Source organism: Silene latifolia, chromosome Y (genome assembly GCF_048544455.1).
Source record: "Silene latifolia isolate original U9 population chromosome Y, ASM4854445v1, whole genome shotgun sequence".
Lineage (NCBI taxonomy): Eukaryota > Viridiplantae > Streptophyta > Magnoliopsida > Caryophyllales > Caryophyllaceae > Silene > Silene latifolia.
The window spans coordinates 26,397,283-26,415,531 of record NC_133538.1 but is presented as its reverse complement, the minus strand read 5'-3'; the positions used below and the strand labels follow the sequence as shown (position 1 = coordinate 26,415,531).

Sequence of the window (18,249 nt, the reverse complement as noted above, 5' to 3'; positions counted from 1 at the left end):
AGGTCTCTTGTATGAACCCTGGAAATACAACACCGTTAAATTCATGAGAAAGAGTTTTATCATCTCTAGTGGACCTACGTAACTCGAATCCAGACCAATTTAGATGGTCTATAAAAAATTTCCACGTGGGTTAAGCTATTGGACTCATACGGTCATACCTTCCAAAACCTTTGTACAGGAAATTCAAAATCTAGAAAACTAGGGCCAAAACGCCTCACATTGACCAATCTATGTGGGCCATTAAGAGCATATCTGGATCCAATAGAGTCCTCTGTAACCTTATCTACCATCATAATCTAATCTTAATATCATCCATTTCAACTTTTCTAGATACCAAAATATTTCACCCAACAAAATTTATTTTTAATAACAATATTTTAATTCCCAAAAACTCCACTTGTAAAAAAGGAGAGAAAAAAAGAAAGGAAATAAGCAAGTGAAGAAATGGCATCAACTGCATGTTTCTTACACCACCATGCAGCCATCTCCAGCCCAGCAGCTGGTAGAAACCCGTCATCGCGCTACCAGGCCGTAAACGCTAAGCTCAACCAAGTGGTCTGCAAGGCCCAGAAGCATGATGAAAATGGTAGCATCTCCAGAAGGTTGGCTCTTACTGTCCTCATTGGTGCTGCTGTAGTTGGATCAAAGGTCAATCCTGCTGATGCTGCCTATGGAGAAGCTGGTACTTCTCCAACTCGATGCTTCATTACTTGCTTTCATACTTTGAGGAAAAAGTGATTCAGTGATTTGTTAATCTCATTAAAAAACATGATTAGTAGTTGATCCGTTCAAATTCTTGTGTAAGATGGTTTTATAACTCGAAAATTAAGTGACCCTTTTCTAAATTAATCATTTGAAAAGTAAGATTGTTTAGAAGAGACTTATAAATTGATAAGATTGTACTCTTAGTAGAGCTTATGTTTAGCCAGCAATTGTCAGACTCTTCAGTTTTTCTTAAGTACCATCAAACATTCGGATCAAGTCTCGATAAAATGAACAGGAATATATAATTAAACTCTCAGCTGACAAGAACAACATAAGATTTCATAATTTTAAATTTTCTGATTTACATGCTAACAAAAATGAGGTGGTGGCAGCAAATGTGTTTGGAAAGCCGAAAGCAGACACTGACTTTATGGCCTACAACGGAGACGGATTCAAGTTGTCAGTCCCTTCAAAATGGAACCCGAGTAAAGAAAGAGAGTTCCCGGGTCAAGTTTTGAGGTTCGAAGACAACTTCGATGCAACCAGCAATTTATCTGTCGTCGTCCAATCCACTGACAAGAAGTCTATTACTGATTTTGGTTCTCCTGAACAATTCCTGTCTCAAGTAATCCCCTCTTTATTTAGCTACCAGCACCTCTCTTCTTATCTATTTCTTAGCTAACTAATAGCAAGAGCAAGAGCAATAGCAATAGCAATAGCAATAGCAATAGCAGAACTTTATATAAAGTTCTTCTCATTCCAAATTATATTTGTCTATTTTCAATATTTAAGAACTTTGATCTACAATAGAGGAACTTTTTTTTCTTGGAAATAGACAAAGTTTAAAGATACTTCACATTTTCTGTCATGGTCAGGGGCGGATCCAGAAATTAAAAGTATGTAGTGTAAGTTATATTGATTGATAATTAATTATGAGAATGATACAATGTTTATATAGTATAGGCACCCGTTGACGTGAGGTCATCGTTGTTTCCACCCCAATCAGAGTCGGAATAAGCATGGAGACTGAGGGGTGTGTCACGGTACAGGGTGATGCCATGGGAAGTCGTGCCAGCAAGGTAGCGTAAGAGACGCTTCAGAGCAGACCAATGGTACACAGTAGGTTGGTGCATAAATTGAGAGAGCTTTCCCACAGCAAAGGCAATGTCAGGACGGGTGAGAGACAGGTATTGAAGACTACCCACAAGAGTACGGAATTCCGTGGGATTGTCGAATAGGGGACTGTCATGAAGGCGCGGCTTCATCGAGGAGTCCATGGGAGTGGGACACGGTTTGACGTCAGACATGTTAGCTCGAGCTAAGAGATCAGCCGTGTACTTTTGCTGAGTGAGAAATAGACCAGTAGCGCATGGTTGGACTTCAACATCCAGAAAATAGGCAAGAGGACCAAGGTCCTTTAAGAAGAACCGTTTAGCAAGAGCTTGAATGAAAGAGTCGACGCGAGATGAGCAAGAACCTGTCACAATAATGTCATCTACATAGACAAGAACAAACAGGTCATAAGTTTCATTAAGAATAAAAAGGGAGGTGTCGGAGACAGAGTTGTGGAAACCCGTGTCAAGTAGGTAGGAACGGAGCTCAGTGTACCAGGCCCTGGGGGCCTGTTTAAGCCCGTATATCGCTTTCTTGAGGCGACACACATGGGACGGATTTTGGGGATCAACAAAACCCGGAGGTTGAGCCACATAAACCGTATCAGTAAGTGTGCCTTGAAGAAAAGCATCATTGATGTCGAGTTGACGAAGGGACCAATTCTTGGTAACGGCGAGACTTAATAACAATCGGACCGTGGTAGGTTTAACGACGGGTCAAGGTTTCAAAGATAGTCGAGCCCGGGTCTTTGGTGAAAGCCTTTGGCTACAAGGCGAGCCTTGTGTTTATGGATAGTACCATCGGGGTTGTATTTGGTGCGAAATACCCATTTACAGCCGACGATGTTCTGGTCAGGTGAAGAGGGAACAAGTTCCCACGTGCCATTGGCGAGGAGAGCATCGATTTGGGTTTCCATGGCTGCTCGCCATATGGGTTGAAGGAGAGCTTGTTTCGTGGTTGTGGGTTCGGTTGTTTGCAATTGAGCTGAGAGGTTGAGTTTGTTAATGGGTTTGTATATGTTGTGGGAAGTACGGGTGGCATGGGTATGGGGAGGGGGTGGTGGTGGTGGTGGTGTGTCCGTGGATGGGTCAGAGAGAGGGGAGGAGGGTGTGGTTGATGCGGGTTGATCAGTGGGTCGACGTTGGTAGACCTTGGTGATGGGTGGGCGAGTACGAGGGGTAGGGGGTTCGTCTGGACTGGTGGCAGCGGAGTGAAGTGGGTTAGGGGAGGTGGGTGTGGTTGGTGTGGGTTCTGGCGTGGGTTCTGGTGGGCTTGACAAAAGAGGGATGTCAATGTTACACCATGAACTCGAGGTGGGCAGAGGAGATGTGGCGGGTTTGGTAGCAAATGGGTAGGTGTTTTCGACAAATCGAACATGTCTCGAGACATAGATTCGATGGGTGGTTGGGTCAAGGCACATGTAGGCATGTTGAGTGGGGGAATAACCAGTGAAAACACAGGCTATGGAGCGTGGGTCAAGTTTATGGTGAGCATACGGACGCAACCAAGGGTAGCATAGACTTCCAAAGTTATGGAGATTATGGTACTTGGGCGGGTTTTGAAAAAGACGAAGGTAAGGGGAGTCGTTTTTGAGTGAGGATGTGGGCATTCGATTAATGAGATAAACGGTAGTTTGAAAGGCGGCTGACCAGTAACGAATGGGCATAGAGGCATGTGATAAGAGAGCAAGGCCGGTGTCTACAATATGGCGATGTCGTCGTTCCGCAAAACCATTGTGTTCGGGTGTATGGGGAGGTGAGGTAAGATGTTGGACTCCGGAGGCAGCGAGATCATTTTTTAATTTTTCGAATTCACCTCCATTGTCCAAGTATAAGGTGAGTAAGGGACGAGAAAATTGTTTTTCGACAAACGCTTTAAAATTGAGAAAGATGCGATGAGTGTCTGATTTCTTCTTTAAGGGAAATAGCCATGTAAATTTGGTGAAATGATCAACAAAGATAACATAGTATTTGTAGTCGTCAAATGAGTGTACTGGAGATGTCCATAAATCGCTAAAAACAACTTCGAGTGAAAATTGGCTAGTGAGTGACGAAGTAGAAAAAGGCAATTTATGACTTTTGTAAATAGAACACGCATCACAATTATTATTATTCGAATGAGAAAGCTTAATGTTTAAACGAGAAACAATTTGATTAAAGACAGCTAAATGAGGATGACCAAAGCGGTGGTGAAGGTCAGCCTGGTGCATGGAGATGGTGTGGAGTTGCGGAAACGAAGACGATGGCCAATAGTAAACGCCGTCCTTTGCTGGGCCGGTGAAAAGTTGAGCGCCGGAATCACATGCCTTCACAATAAAAGAATGAAAGGTAAAGTTAATAAATACGTTATTGTCAGCGCAAAATTGTGAAACAGAGATAATGTTTTTGTGCATTTTTGGAACATGTAAGACATTTTTTTAAGTGAAAGAAGCAGTAGAGGAGTAGGGTAAGGAGACTGAACCAGAATTCGAGATGGGTAATCCCGAACCATCACCAATGACTATCTCATCGGTTCCGTCATATGGTGAGTGGAGAGCGAGATTAGCGAGATCAGTGGTGACATGATGGGAGGCGCCGCTGTCGAGGAGCCAAGAGGATTGGACTGGTGGCGGGGTGAGAGCCGTGGGGTTGGCTTGGGCGGGAGTTTGGGTGGTGTTGGTGCGTGGGTAGGGAGGGACACGGATGTCGGGGTATAGGGCTTTAAAGATTGGACAGTAGAAGAGGGTGTGACCTTGGACATGGCACCATTGACACTTGCCACGGAACGGGTTCTTCGGATTCTGGTTGGGTGTGTTGGCAGGTTGGTTGGCGGCTGGGGTTCGTGGGGCAGAGTGGGAGGAGGAGGTAGCGGGAGTGCGGGTGTAGGTAGGGTGGGCTATCGGGTTAAAGGTAGTGGTTTGGAATGTTTCAGTTTGTTGGATAATAAGTTCTTGGCGGATTAATTTCTCATGAAATTCAGAGAAGCTAATCGGGGTATCACGGGCATTGACCGCATCAATGACGGACTGATACGAAGAAGGCAGTCCATCAATAATTTGGTCAGTGACATCCTCTTGGGAGAGGATGGTGCCGAGTAGAGCAAGATCGTCGACAATAGCCTTAATCTTGTTCATATACTCGGTAATGGTAGAGGAGCCTTTGGATGTGTGTTTGAGTTTGTGACGTAGTTGTTTGATATGGCCACGAGAGGGACGGGCATAGGATGACTCAAGGGCATCTCACGCATCTTTGGTGGTAGTCAGACGGTTTAGGATAGGGCTAATGGACGGGGCTAGGGTACTAGCCACGGCACCGAATAGAAGTCGATCTTGCCGAAACCAAGTTTGGTACGCTGGATTTGAGACGGGTTGCTTGTCCTTTTCTTCAAGGAATTTGGGTGGATGAGGAGTGCCATCGACGAAGGATGACAACCCATATCCTTCCAGCAGTGTGTCGAATTGAAGACGCCACTGTTGGTAATTGGAGCCATCAAATTTGGTGACGGCGTGAGTGTTGAGGAGCACGAGCGGTTTTGACGGCTCGGCGTTGTTGGGAATGGTGTTTCCAGACATTGAAAAGCACGAGTGATAGGTTGTTTAGGGTTTGGTACGGAGGTCGAACCTTTCTCCTGATACCATGTAAGTTATATTGATTGATAATTAATTATGAGAATGATACAATGTTTATATAGTACAAGAGGTTATTCTATACCTAGAGTTATGAGGTTAGTTTCCTAGTATATAGCTAATATATAAGAATAAGAAGATACAATCTTTGACTATATTATACAAAATATTAACAGAATAATTATACTCCAATATGTAGGGCTAGGCTGAAGTTGGTTGTCAGTTGTCAAGCGAAGTTATATGGTTATATGTATGTAAACTCCACGTATTAGTTTATTGTTTTAGCCTTGACCAATGGCAAAACCACTTTAATTAGAATTACACGATACTAATTTTTTTTATAAAAATATCCGAGCAAGTTTTTAAAAAGTATTTACTCGTATAAAAATATTTTTCAATGCTACCCACAATTTTCTTAATAGTTGCTTAGTAAATTAAATTAACAAATCATCTTATCTTACGATCCCGCCTACCTTTTTGAAATACGGAGTATTCATGTTTTTTTAATTGTCAAAATGACTAATACTAACTTTTTTGGAATTCAACTTAATAATACAAATATTTATCATTAACTTTCTTTAAAAAGACCATATTGTTACGATTTAATTAATGCAGCAACAAAAAAGTAGGAAAATGTGTTACAGTGTTGGTGCATTAAGCTTTGAAAAACACAAGTTAAATACACAGAGTTTTGAAAGGACAAAAATAAGCAAAAAATGAGCATTGTAGATATCGAACTAGCGCCTAACCTCCTATCCCACAACCTTATGGCAGCACCTTTTACTAACTACACTACTCTATGTTGCTAAATATGTAATGAACTATTAAATTTTAAGTCTGGAAATGGGTTGGGCTGTAGCCCATACAGCCCAGTAGCTGAATTTGAATCCGCTCCTGGTCATGGTCATTGGTCATCACATTTCCATATACTTAGCAACCTAGTTCTTATTTTAGAACTCAATTTTTAAAATTAATAACCAACTTTATGATTTAGTAGATTAACTCTTTAAATACTGTTTTTAGTGATAATCTCAAGAATAAGAACTACTATTGCTAATGCTCTAACAACTCTACTGTTCCAGGTTAACTACTTGTTAGGACAACAAGCCTACTTTGGCAAGACTGATTCCGAGGTAATTCTTCAAAGCTTCAGGCTTGTACTATTTATTCCTCATACATGTTCTTTCCCCTTTTAAGTTTTTATTTTTATTTTTGATGTATAAGGGGAGAGTAAATTCTAGACCTTTGAATAGTTACTGTTGAGTTTATTGATTCGGTATTTAAGAGGGGGACGGGGTGAATTAAGTACCCTTTTAAAAACTAAAGCGATAAAAGCGTCCATGAATGATTTTGAATCAGTACACAAACAAATTGAACAAATCGGGCGACTGTTCAAACAATATGAATTGTGCTATACTGATCTGATTGTATACGTGAATACCAAAAGAGAAAAGCAATGAGAAAATAAAAGCAAATAAAAACGTGAACACAAGAATTTTAATGTGGTTCGACCTATCTCTAAAGGTCTACGTCCACGCTCTCTCTTATTATTATTTCCTTTATAACCAAACCCGATTACAAAGAAAATCCCCACGACCAACCCGATCGTGCGACTCGAGTATAACCCCGTACCCCAAAAACACTCTCTCACAAAAAGAAAATTATAACTCTTTTTGTCTCCTTATACGATTCTCAACTTGGAACAATGGAGGACAAAATATGCCTAGAGATCAGAAGACTTACACACTCGAAACAAATTCTAAGGCACAAAAAAACTTTTCCAAAGATAAAATTTTATTTAAAATTTCACAAATCTTATAAAAAGTATATGTTTTTAAACGTGGGAATTGTGTGTGCAAAAGATTAAAATTTCTGAATCACAAATGTCTTATTTATAGGAGATAATGTTAGTGAAAGAAATCTTCATAATTTAGGCAAAGATAGGATAAATAAAAGATATGCAAAATCTTTTCCTTTTAACCAATTATCTTTTTATATTTTAAAAATATTCTAATATGATATCCTCCTTGTTGATCAAGCAAGCTTTAGAAAGGATAAGGACAGATATCTATCAGAATATTTCGTTCAAAAACAATTTAGCCATAAAAAGATATTTGTGACACCCCCACATAGCAAGGTGTCTTACCAAGACTACCCTAACATGAGAGACCGTCACCATCTCGGTTGCACGAGGCTAATATATCAAAGTTACCCTTCCAAAACAACATTTATCAGAGTATAATGAATTAACTATTACATGTTCCAAAACCAATTTCAAAAACAATGTTCACTAGTACTTAAACGACTGAAACTAGAAAGGTAAATCTCATGACAACGGAAGCTAGACTCGAGTGATGACTCCCTATCTCGTCGCCGGAGCTAATAACCATCATCACCTGTCACAATCTTCTCATCATCCCCGAATGGATCACCACAGATTTACAAAACAACAAGGGGGTAAGTTTACTGCATAAACAACATAAGACAAGTACGATAAGATAAACAGCTGTTCACAATCTACCTACAACTCCCAGTCTCATCATGTGTAACTAACTACACACTAAAGTGTGTAGCCCTGCCAGTAGAAAGACGAACTAGACTCACGAACGATCCACACATTTCAGAGAGAGATTTGGAGAGGATTAGAGTTACGTTGTAAGTTTAGGTTTTGTTAAAATGATTAAGAACTATAAATCCCATTTTATATAACTCTAATCCTTTCTAAATCAAACCGCGTAATTAACCTCGTCAGACCGGATACTCGGTCGAGTATAGAGTATATTCGGCCGAGTATCCTCTACTCGGTTGAGTATTCACATACTCGGCCGAGTATTCCTGGATAATAGTCTGTCCAGAAATACACGATACACTTACTCGGCCGAGTAAGCCATATTCGGCCGAGTAACAGACTTAGAAAACCGTAGTATTACATTCTTCCCTCCTTAAAAAGAATTTCGTCCCCGAAATTCACACTATGCACACCAACAAGACCAACAACTATAACACAACTTCTCAACAACTACTACGAGAACAAACAACTCCCACTACATAAAACAAAACACCCAACACAAACTGACGAGATGACACACACATAGCTAAGCCAACTCAAACTAACTCAAAAACAAGCATGCGATCATCTCCTACCCCCCTAAAAGACAACGGTTACGTCCCCGTAGCCAAACATACCTGATCAAAAAGGTGAGGAAAACTCTCTCTCATAGACTCCTCCGGTTCCCATGTGGCTTCTTCCACATTATGATTAGACCAAAGTACCTTTAGTAAGATGGTCTCACCATTCCTCGTCTTGCGCACTTTGCGGTCCAAGATCTCCTTAGGAACCTCCGCGTAAGTTAAACACTCATCAAGCTTTATGTTCTCAACCTCAAGCACATGTGATGGATCACTCACGTACTTCCGGAGCTGTGAAACATGAAACACGTTGTGGACTCGGTCCAATGCTGGTGGCAAAGCTAGCCGGTAGGCTACTTCACCTACACGGTCCAAAATCTCATACGGGCCGATAAAATTCTGGCTCAACTTACCTTTCTTGCCAAACCTCATCACCCCTCGCATAGGTGACACTTTCAAAAGGACTTTGTCACCCACTGCGAACTCGATGTCCCTATAGTGCAAATCTGCATAACTCTTTTGGCGATCTTGAGCTACTTTCATCTTTTGGCAAATCAGACGAACTTGCTCAATCATATATTGCACCATATGTGGTTTTAAAACCACTAACTCTGCACTATTATCCCAACAAACTTGACTCCTGCACTTCATACCATACAAAGCATCGAACGGTGCCATTCCTATACTGGTCTGATAGCTGTTGTTGTAAGAAAAGTCAATCAAATCCAGCCTATCTTCCCAACTTCCACCAAAATCCATAGCACAAGACCTCAACATATCCTCCAAGGTCTTGATAGTCCTCTCCGTCTGACCAGCTGTGGCAGGATGAAAAGATGTACTCATCTTTAAGGTCGTTCCCATCAAATCTTGTAACTCCTGCCAAAACCGTGATATAAACCGTGCATCTCGATCCAACACTATATCCTTTCCACACCAAGTAACCGAACCACATGCTTTCTGTAACCCAAAGCTAGCTGTATCTTGGTCCAAGTATCCTTCATCGGAATGAAGTGAGCTGACTTTGTTAAACGATCGACAATCACCCAAATCATATTGTTACCTTGATGTGTTCTTGGTAACCCCACGATAAAGTCCATAGAGATCGACTCCCACTTCCATTCGGGTACCTCAAGTGAGTGAATCTTACCTTGTGGTCTTCGTTGCTCACCCTTCCACTCGACAAAGACGACAAGTTATAATTGCCGACGATAGGTGATGACTATGGGGAAGATGAATGTGGTTACGGATTGAGGGGTTATGATGAAAATGAACGGTGGATGGAGGCTGCTATGGTGGGTTAGTGACAGCTTCTAGGGTGGGTGTCGGTGGAGTCTGCCGGATTTGCTGTTGGTGGTCGTTGCCAGAGTGGGACTGGTGGTGGATGTCGTGTTTGGTGATGATAAGACTTAAGAGAGTGAAAGTATTATTGTGTGTGTTTAGCTATGGTGAGTTTGTGCTCACAAATCAAGACCATTAGATAATAAACAATCCACGGTTAAGATTTAGTCTGAAAATAAACAAGAAAGCGCACTAATAAAATAAAGTCTGTCAGAATACTCTGCTCTGACTTTCTCTCTAATAACATTTTGTCCCTCTTTCTTCTTCGTATTTTCTTCCAAGCTTGAATGAAATAACTTTAAAAAAAAAAGCCAGAAAATACAACAAATTCCTCTAATCCACTTTTTTAGTACCAAAATAGTTGCTGAACACAGAGATAAATTTCTACTGCCTCCAACCATGGTGTATTCCGACTCAAATTCCCTTTGACAAGTTATGCAGGCTCAATGACGTGAGTGTTGTTGCTTCTTGTCGGGTTACGGGGCTGCTGTTTTAGTTGTCTAATTGGTGGTTAATGAAGTGACGGAGGGCAGCCATGGTGGCTTGGTTTCGATTCTGAGTTTGAGATGAGGAGCTGGTGGCTGTTTGTCTAAAAGATATGGGTTGTTCATGTTCGATCAGAGGAGTAGGTAGGGGCACAATTAGGTGGTCGAATTGATTAGGGAAAGTGGTGGTGATGTGGTGGTTCGAACTTGACGTAGATGAGGAGTTTAATGGTGGTTTTCGGTGGGTGCGTAATGTACGTGGTGTTTATATCAGTGCCGATGGTTGCGGTGATTGATGTGGGGGAGCATAGGAGGTGCGGAATTAACATTTGCGGTACTCGGTGCTTGATTTTGGTGCGTGAAATTCAGTCGGATGTCGACGCGAATTCAGGGCCTCACGTGAATGGGATTTGGTGCCTGGCCTAGTGGTTGCACAGGTGTTGCTGCTCCGCTTGTGGTGGTTCTACCGTTGTCGATTCTGGCGAGAAGTAGGGAGTGAGCGGATTGAATGGTGGTTGCCGTCGGTGGTGGAGAATGGCAATGAATTGTTGATTGGGTGGTTGATGGTTGCTCGATAACCGAAAATATTTAATTTGAAATACTACAGGCTGAAGATGTTGGAGCTTATAGTGAAGAAGGTACTAAGCGAGGTTGATGCAACGGAGTTCTTAGTCGTTTTTGCAGGGATTCAGGATGCAATTCACCAGTTTGCTGCTCAGCAAAGCTTGCATAAACGCCGAGTTAAGGTTTGTCTCAAAAAATTGGGGACTGTTTAATAAGTTTGACAGAAGGAATACAACCAGAAAGCTATTTAGTGGGTATGCTATTAATGGGAGTTTCCTAAGAACAAAATAACACGTCTTAGAAAGTGTCCTCAAACTCATGCTCACCTTTCGTCTTTATGTCATCTTAAGGAAACTAGGCTGCGAATTGAGTAGAGCCATGGTTGCTTTATGGAGATGCAGGGGAGTGAAATGGAGATGGTAAGGTGGGTTAGTGTCAATACAGTCATGGTTGTTTTGAGTAATGACTACAACTTCATAAATGGTATGTTTATATAATAAGAGGTGCAGCAGCAACTTCTTCTTAGTAGGTGTCATTAATGTGCACAATTCAATGTGTAAAAACAAAAATGATAGGACAATTTGTATCATCTTGTGAGCAAGTGAACTACTGAGGCTCAAATAACACGGGAAAAAAAAGAGTTAAAAAATCAAAGTAGTAAAAAAATCAAAGTGACACCGGAATAACATCACAATAACACCAGAATAACAATATCACCTGAATAACAACACCATAACACGTGGTAAAAAGTTCAGTGGAATGAAATTGAAGATTTCAGGAATTATGTTGATTACTGTAATCTAGTGGATTTAAGGGGTCAAGGGGCTTTTTATACTTGGAATAACAAGCAAGAACCTACTACCAGACACTTCTCTCGTATTGATAGATTTATGGTCAACCCTGACTGGATGACTTTGTATCCTGATTCCATGGTTGCTTTTCTCCCTGAAGGTCTTTTTGATCACAACCCAACTGTTTGTTATAGAAGGATGATCAGGGAGCAAAGAAAGATACAATTCAAATATTTCAACATGTGGAGTCTTGATCCTGGGTTTACAAGGGTGGTGGAAACTATCTGGCAGCAACCTGTGACAGGAACACTCATGTTTCAGGTTATTACTAGGTTGAAAAACCTTAAGAAATCTCTAAGGGAATTGAACAGAAATCGATTTTCTGACATAGAAAAAGTTGTGGGTGTGGCTAAGACTTTATTGGAAGACATTCAGGTGAAAATGCATCAGAACCCATTTGATCATGATATTTCAGAGGCAGAAAGAGAGGCTGCAAGGTCCTTTAGAGAATTGTCTAAAGCTCAGGATAGCTTTTTAAGACAAAAAGAAAATATTGATTGGATTAAAGAAGGTGATGAGAACACTTAATTCTCTCATTCTCATATCAGAGCCAAGCAGATTAGAAATTCAGTTCTTCAACTTAATGATATGCATGGTAATTTACATAATGGCCTGCCAGACATTGAACTTGCTTTCTTAGAGTACTATAAAACTCTTCTGGGAACAAGCAAGCACACTACACATGTCCAATGTCCTACAGAATTGGTAACCTGATTACTGAGGATCACACTAACAATCTTTTGGCTCCTGTTAGTCCTGATGAGATCAGGAATTGCATCTTCTCTATACCAGCAAATAAGTCACCTGGTCGTGATGGATTCTCGAGCCAGTTCTTCAAGAATTCATGGGGTATTATAGGAGGAGATATTATTAATGCTGTGCAGGATTTTTTCAGTACTAGGAAAATGCTTAAGCAGGTAACCACCACCAAACTTACCCTCATTCCTAAGACTGATAATCCTGGGGGTGTGCTTGATTTTCGACCCCTAGCATGCTGTAATATAATTTATAAGTGCATTGTAAAGGTCCTGTATAACGGGTTTAGTAAGGTATTACCTGACATTGTGAGTAGGAGTCAAGGGGGCTTTATCAAAGGGAGGAATATTGTGGAAAACGTTTTTATTTGTCAAGACTTTATGAGGTTATATAACAGAAAATCAGCTTCCCCAAGATGTCTCATTAAGATTGATCTCAGGAAAGCTTATGACACTGTGGAATGGTGCTTCTTGAGGCAAATGTTAATTGCCATGAAATTCCCTGATAAATTTATTCATCTGGTAATGACTTGTGTTACTACTCCTAGCTATTCTCTTTGTGTCAATGGTAATACTTTTGGCTTTTTTCAAGGGAAGAGGGGACTTAGGCAGGGAGATCCTCTTTCTCCTCTATTATTCACTCTTTTTATGGACTACTTATCTAGGATTTTGGGGGTGGTAGCCCAACAAGAGGATTTCAAATTTCATCCTTTGTGTAATCCTATGAAGTTGAACCACTTATTATTTGCTGATGACCTACTCCTTTTCTGCAAAGGCACTCAGACATCAATCATGTGGTTATTGAGGGGTTTTGCTACGTTCTCCATAGCCTATGGTATGGAACTAAACAAAGACAAATATGATATTTACTTTAATGAGGTCTCAGATGAAAGCATCTCTAATATTCTTCAGGTCTCAGATTTTAAAAGGGGCTGCTTGCCATTCAGATATCTTGGCGTTCTTATTTCTTCTAAGAAAATAACAAAAAATGAGGGAATGAAACTTATGGATAGAATAGTAGCTAGAATTCGAGGCTGGGGATCTAGGCACTTGTCTTATGCAGGAAGGTTGGTATTGGTTAATTCTGTCCTGACTTCTCTTCACTCCTATTGGTCATCAATATTTCTCATACCAAATGGCATAATGAAGAGAATTGATGCCTACTGCAGGAAATTTCTATGGGGAGGTCAATCAGAATACAAAAAAGCTTCTAATGTAAGATGGGGAGTTTGTTGTTTACCAAAAAGAGGAAGGGGGACTGGGTATAAAACAGACAACTAGTTGGAACAAAGCTCTATTAGAAAAGTATTCTTGGTGGATGGCAACAAAAAAAGACCACTTGTGGGTCAAATGGGTTAATCATGTTTATATGAAAGGTGTGGATTGGCAAAATTATACTGCTCCCTCAGACAGTAGCTGGTCATGGAGAAAGATTACTCACATTATGGCTCTCTTCAAACAAGCATACAATGGTAGCAAATGGCTCAACACTGATCAAGAATACACAGTTGCTGAGGGGTATAACTAGTTAAGGACCAAGGCTGCTAAGGTTGACTGGCGGTTTGTCTGTTTGAACAATTTGAATGTCCCAAAAACTTCTTTGATTTACTGGGCATGGATGCATCAACGACTACTCACCAAAGATAGACTAATTAGCATGGGGTTTCAGATAGAGGATCTTAGTGACCTGTGCAGAGTTGAACCTGAATCTCATAATCATCTCTTGACTGATTGCAGCTTCAGTAGACGCTGTTTATCTCTCTTGCAGACTCACCTTCATGTTCAGTTCCCACTCGCAAATCTTGTGCATTGGTCAGGTAATGGAAGGGGGAAAACAAAACTACAAAGGAGATACATAGGGGCATGTCATGTTTCTCTTGTGTATGCAATATGGAAAGCTAGGAATGAAGCAAGAGTACATCATATGGTTGCTCGACCAGAGACAATCATTCAACAGGTAATAAAGGAAATTCACGGAAGATTGATGAGGTTGAACAATGGTACCCTAATTAGTTGCGATTCTAGATGGCTTGATAGTCTAAAGCACTGATTTTGATTTCTTCCTATCATATTTTTGGCATACTTTAGATATACGTAGAAAGTTGTATAAGATATATACAAGTAGCGCGAACTCTATCTTTTCTACTTGGTTTTTTTTAGATCAATATATTTTTACCTTACACCAAAAAAAACACGTGGTAGAAAAGATAAAAAAATCAAAGTAGTAAAAAAAATCAAAGTGACACCGGAATAACATCACAATAAAAGCAGAATAACAGTAGAATAACAGCACAATAACACGTGGTAAAAAAAAAGAAAAAAAAACAAAGTCGTAAAAAAAATCAAAGTGACACCGGAATAACATCATAATAACGCCAGAATAACAGCACAATAACATACGGTAAAAAAAAGAGAAAAAAATCAAATTAGTAAAAAAAAACAAAGTTACACCGGAATAACATCACAATAACAGCAGAATAACAGTATAATAACAGCACAATAACACGTGGTTAAAAAAAGAAAAAAAAATCAAGTTCGTAAAAAAAATCAAAGTAACAGCGGAATAACATCACAATAACAACAGAATAACAATAACAGCACAATAACAAATGGTAAAAAAAAAGAGAAAAAAAAAAATCAAAGTCGTAAAAAAAATCAAAGTAAAAAAAAAAAGCACAATAACAGCATAATAACACGAGGTAAAAAATAAGAGTAAAAAAAATTAAAGTAAAAAAAAATCTGGTCTAAAGAGAAAAAGAAAAAAAATGTAACATAATGAGAAAATTAGATAAGAACTTAAGAATAACACTACAATAAAAGTGTGAGCACAAAAGTGTGAGCACAAGCTTACCATAAGAAACCAAACTCAGAGAGAGAGAGAGAGAGAGAGAGAGAGAGAGAGAGAGAGAGAGAGAGAGAGAGAGAGAGAGAGAGAGAGAGAGAGAGAGAGAGAGAGAGAGAGAATTCACCTAAAAAATTGAGTCCATAAGTCCTTATCTATGACATTGGATCTTGGAGATGCATGGTTGAGATTGAAACACAAAAATCACACTTAACACTAATTAATTACACACTCTCTCTAGACTTATTTAAACATGCACTAATCTATTATCCTACCTACTTAACACTAATCTTTTGTCTTCTTATGCTTTCAATTTTTTACAAAGTTTATGACACTTTTATGAATGTAACTCTAATGCTAATTAGTGTAATTTTAGTGTTTTACGAGTATAACTTAAATCCAAAATAATGCAACTTTATACTAAAAAGTGATTTTGACGGATATTTTTTTGCCTTTTTGTATTTTTAAGACAATTTTACGACATTTCAGTGTATAACTTCAGTGTATTACAAGTATAACTTTGATTCAAAATAGTGCAACTTTATACTAAAGTGTGATTTTGAAATTTTTTTTTGACTTTTTGTAATTTTAAATAAGTTGATGACATTTCAGTATTTTTTAGAGTATAACTTCAGTGTTTTACGAGTATAACTTTAATCCAGAATAGTGCAACTTTATAATAAAAAGTGATTTTGACGGATATTTTTGGACTTTTAGTATTTTTAGTATTTTTAGGGCAAGTTTACGACATTTCAGTATTTTTTAGTGTGTAACTTCAAAGTTTTACAAGTATAACTTTAGCCAAATTTATGTAACTTTAGTCCTTTTTGATAAATTAAAGGAATTTTAATTAATTTTAGGTCAAGTTTATATAATTTAGTCCTATTGTATTTTTAGTCATTTTTGTATAACTTTTGTTCAAAAGTGTGTAACTTTCGTCCAAATTTGTGTAACTTTAGTCAAAAATTACTTTGAAATTTATTTAATTTTAAGACAAGTTTATATAATTTGTCTTACTGTAACCTTAGTCCTTTTTGTATAACTTTAGTCCAAAATTGTGTAACTTTAGTCTAAAATTGTATAACTTTAGTTCAAAATTATATAACTTTAGTCCAAATTGTAATTCAGATTTGAAATCAACACAATAACAAAACGAGATTGAAGTTGCGCAAAATGTCAGTGGAGTTGCGCATAATATCATTGAAGTTATTGAAGTTGCGCATAATATCATCGAAGTTGCGCATAATGCCACTGAAGTTGCGCATTATGTCACTGAAGTTGCGCATAATGTCATTGAAGTTGGGCATAATGCAACTGAAGTTAGACAAAGTGTGTAGTAAAGTTGCAGATAATGCCATTAAAGTTGCACATTATAGGAATTAAAGTTGCACATAATGTGCAACTTTACTACATGAGAGTATAACTTTAGTATAAACCAAAATGATATTTGAAATATGAAATAAAGGAGATCTGGAAAAATATTTTATCCAAGAAAAATTAACAAATAGAAAAACTAAAATGTTAATTACACCAACACCCAAAGAAAGAAAAAAAAATCAAACGTAAATTAAAAAACAAGATCTGAAAAAATGTAAATTTAAAACGAAATTTGGAAAATGTAAATAAAAAATGAAATCAAAGATATTTGAAATAAGAAATAAAGGAGATCTGAAAAAATATAAATCCAATAAAAACTAATAAATAGAAAGATTAAAAAGTTAATTAACCAACACCCAAATAAACAAAAAAATCTTAAATGTAAATTAAAACAAGATCTGAAGTTAAAACTGAAATTAAACCGAGATCTAAAAATTAAAACGAGAATAACTAAAATTAAAACGAGATCTAAAAATTAAAAGAAAACGAGATGTGAAATTAAAACGAGGATTAAAAAAAAAAGCTCCTTCCCACACCACCGCCGACCACAGCCGTCCTCCTTTCCTCACCACCACTGACCACAACCACAAACCGACAACAACACCCTCGCCACACACCAGATCTCGTTTTTTTTTGGTATTTTTAGATCTCGTTTTTTTTTTTTAGTGGTGGTTGATGGGGGTGGGGGTGACTGCTGGCAGGGCGAGTGGTGGTCGGTGGGGAAGCGTGAGTAGATGGCTGTGTTGGTGGAGAAGAGGAGGAAGGATGTCATAAATGGTGAGAAGGAGGAACGGAGGACGTGGTGGCGTGGTTTAGGCTGGGGAGGGAGGGAGGGCGTGGTGGCGTGGGTACGGTGGCAGTTGTTGAGGGTGGTTTTAGTGGTGGTGGCGAGTTGTTGAGGGTTGTTTTAGTGGTGGTGGCGAGTTTTGGGGTTGGAGAAGAGGAGAGGCTGCCGTGGTGTGGTAGTCAGAGGTTGATGGTTGACAGGCTAGTCGTATACCTATCAAAAATAACCAACTGGCTCTAACTAATATAGCCAGGGAAGTCGGGTCGATCTCTACATTAAGATGGGAAAATGTTAACTTTACTAAGTCCGTCACGGTAACCAAATTGGGGATTTGAATTTGTTTGTTCTAAACTAAAGAGGTTAAGAAAGAGAGAAAAGGCAAGAGAACAATGATTAAGTAAATAAGGAGAAAGCAGCTAAGACAATCGGTTCACCATGATTATTTAGTCAAGCAATCTAGGTCTCAGGTCAATTCAAGTATGGTCTATGGGGCAGTGAATATCTCCTTCCGGTCTCAATTTGCCCTAAAGCACAAATAGCTTAGCTTCCACCCTCACTACGGTGCCCTAATGTTCGCTACGAGTTTCACCCTTTTCAACATTCCGGTCCAGGTCAAGGTTTACTACGATTGTATGACTAATTGCGTCGACTCAATTAGGCAGAAATAATTAATTGCAACGATTAACAACAAAGACTACG

The 18,249-nt window shown here is 39.1% G+C and overlaps 1 protein-coding gene across 1 annotated transcript in view; it reads left to right on the top strand.

Annotated features, from left to right (window-relative positions):
- Positions 1–329: 329 nt before the first annotated feature.
- LOC141634499 (oxygen-evolving enhancer protein 2, chloroplastic) overlaps positions 330–18,249 on the top strand; it is a 39,090-nt gene continuing 21,170 nt past the window's right edge. Inside the window, exons 1-3 of the mRNA XM_074446649.1 lie at positions 330–682; positions 1,098–1,330; positions 6,505–6,556. Coding sequence (XP_074302750.1) covers positions 445–682; positions 1,098–1,330; positions 6,505–6,556 — 523 coding nt within the window. The 5' untranslated portion in view covers positions 330–444. The remainder of the gene's footprint in view (positions 683–1,097; positions 1,331–6,504; positions 6,557–18,249) is intronic.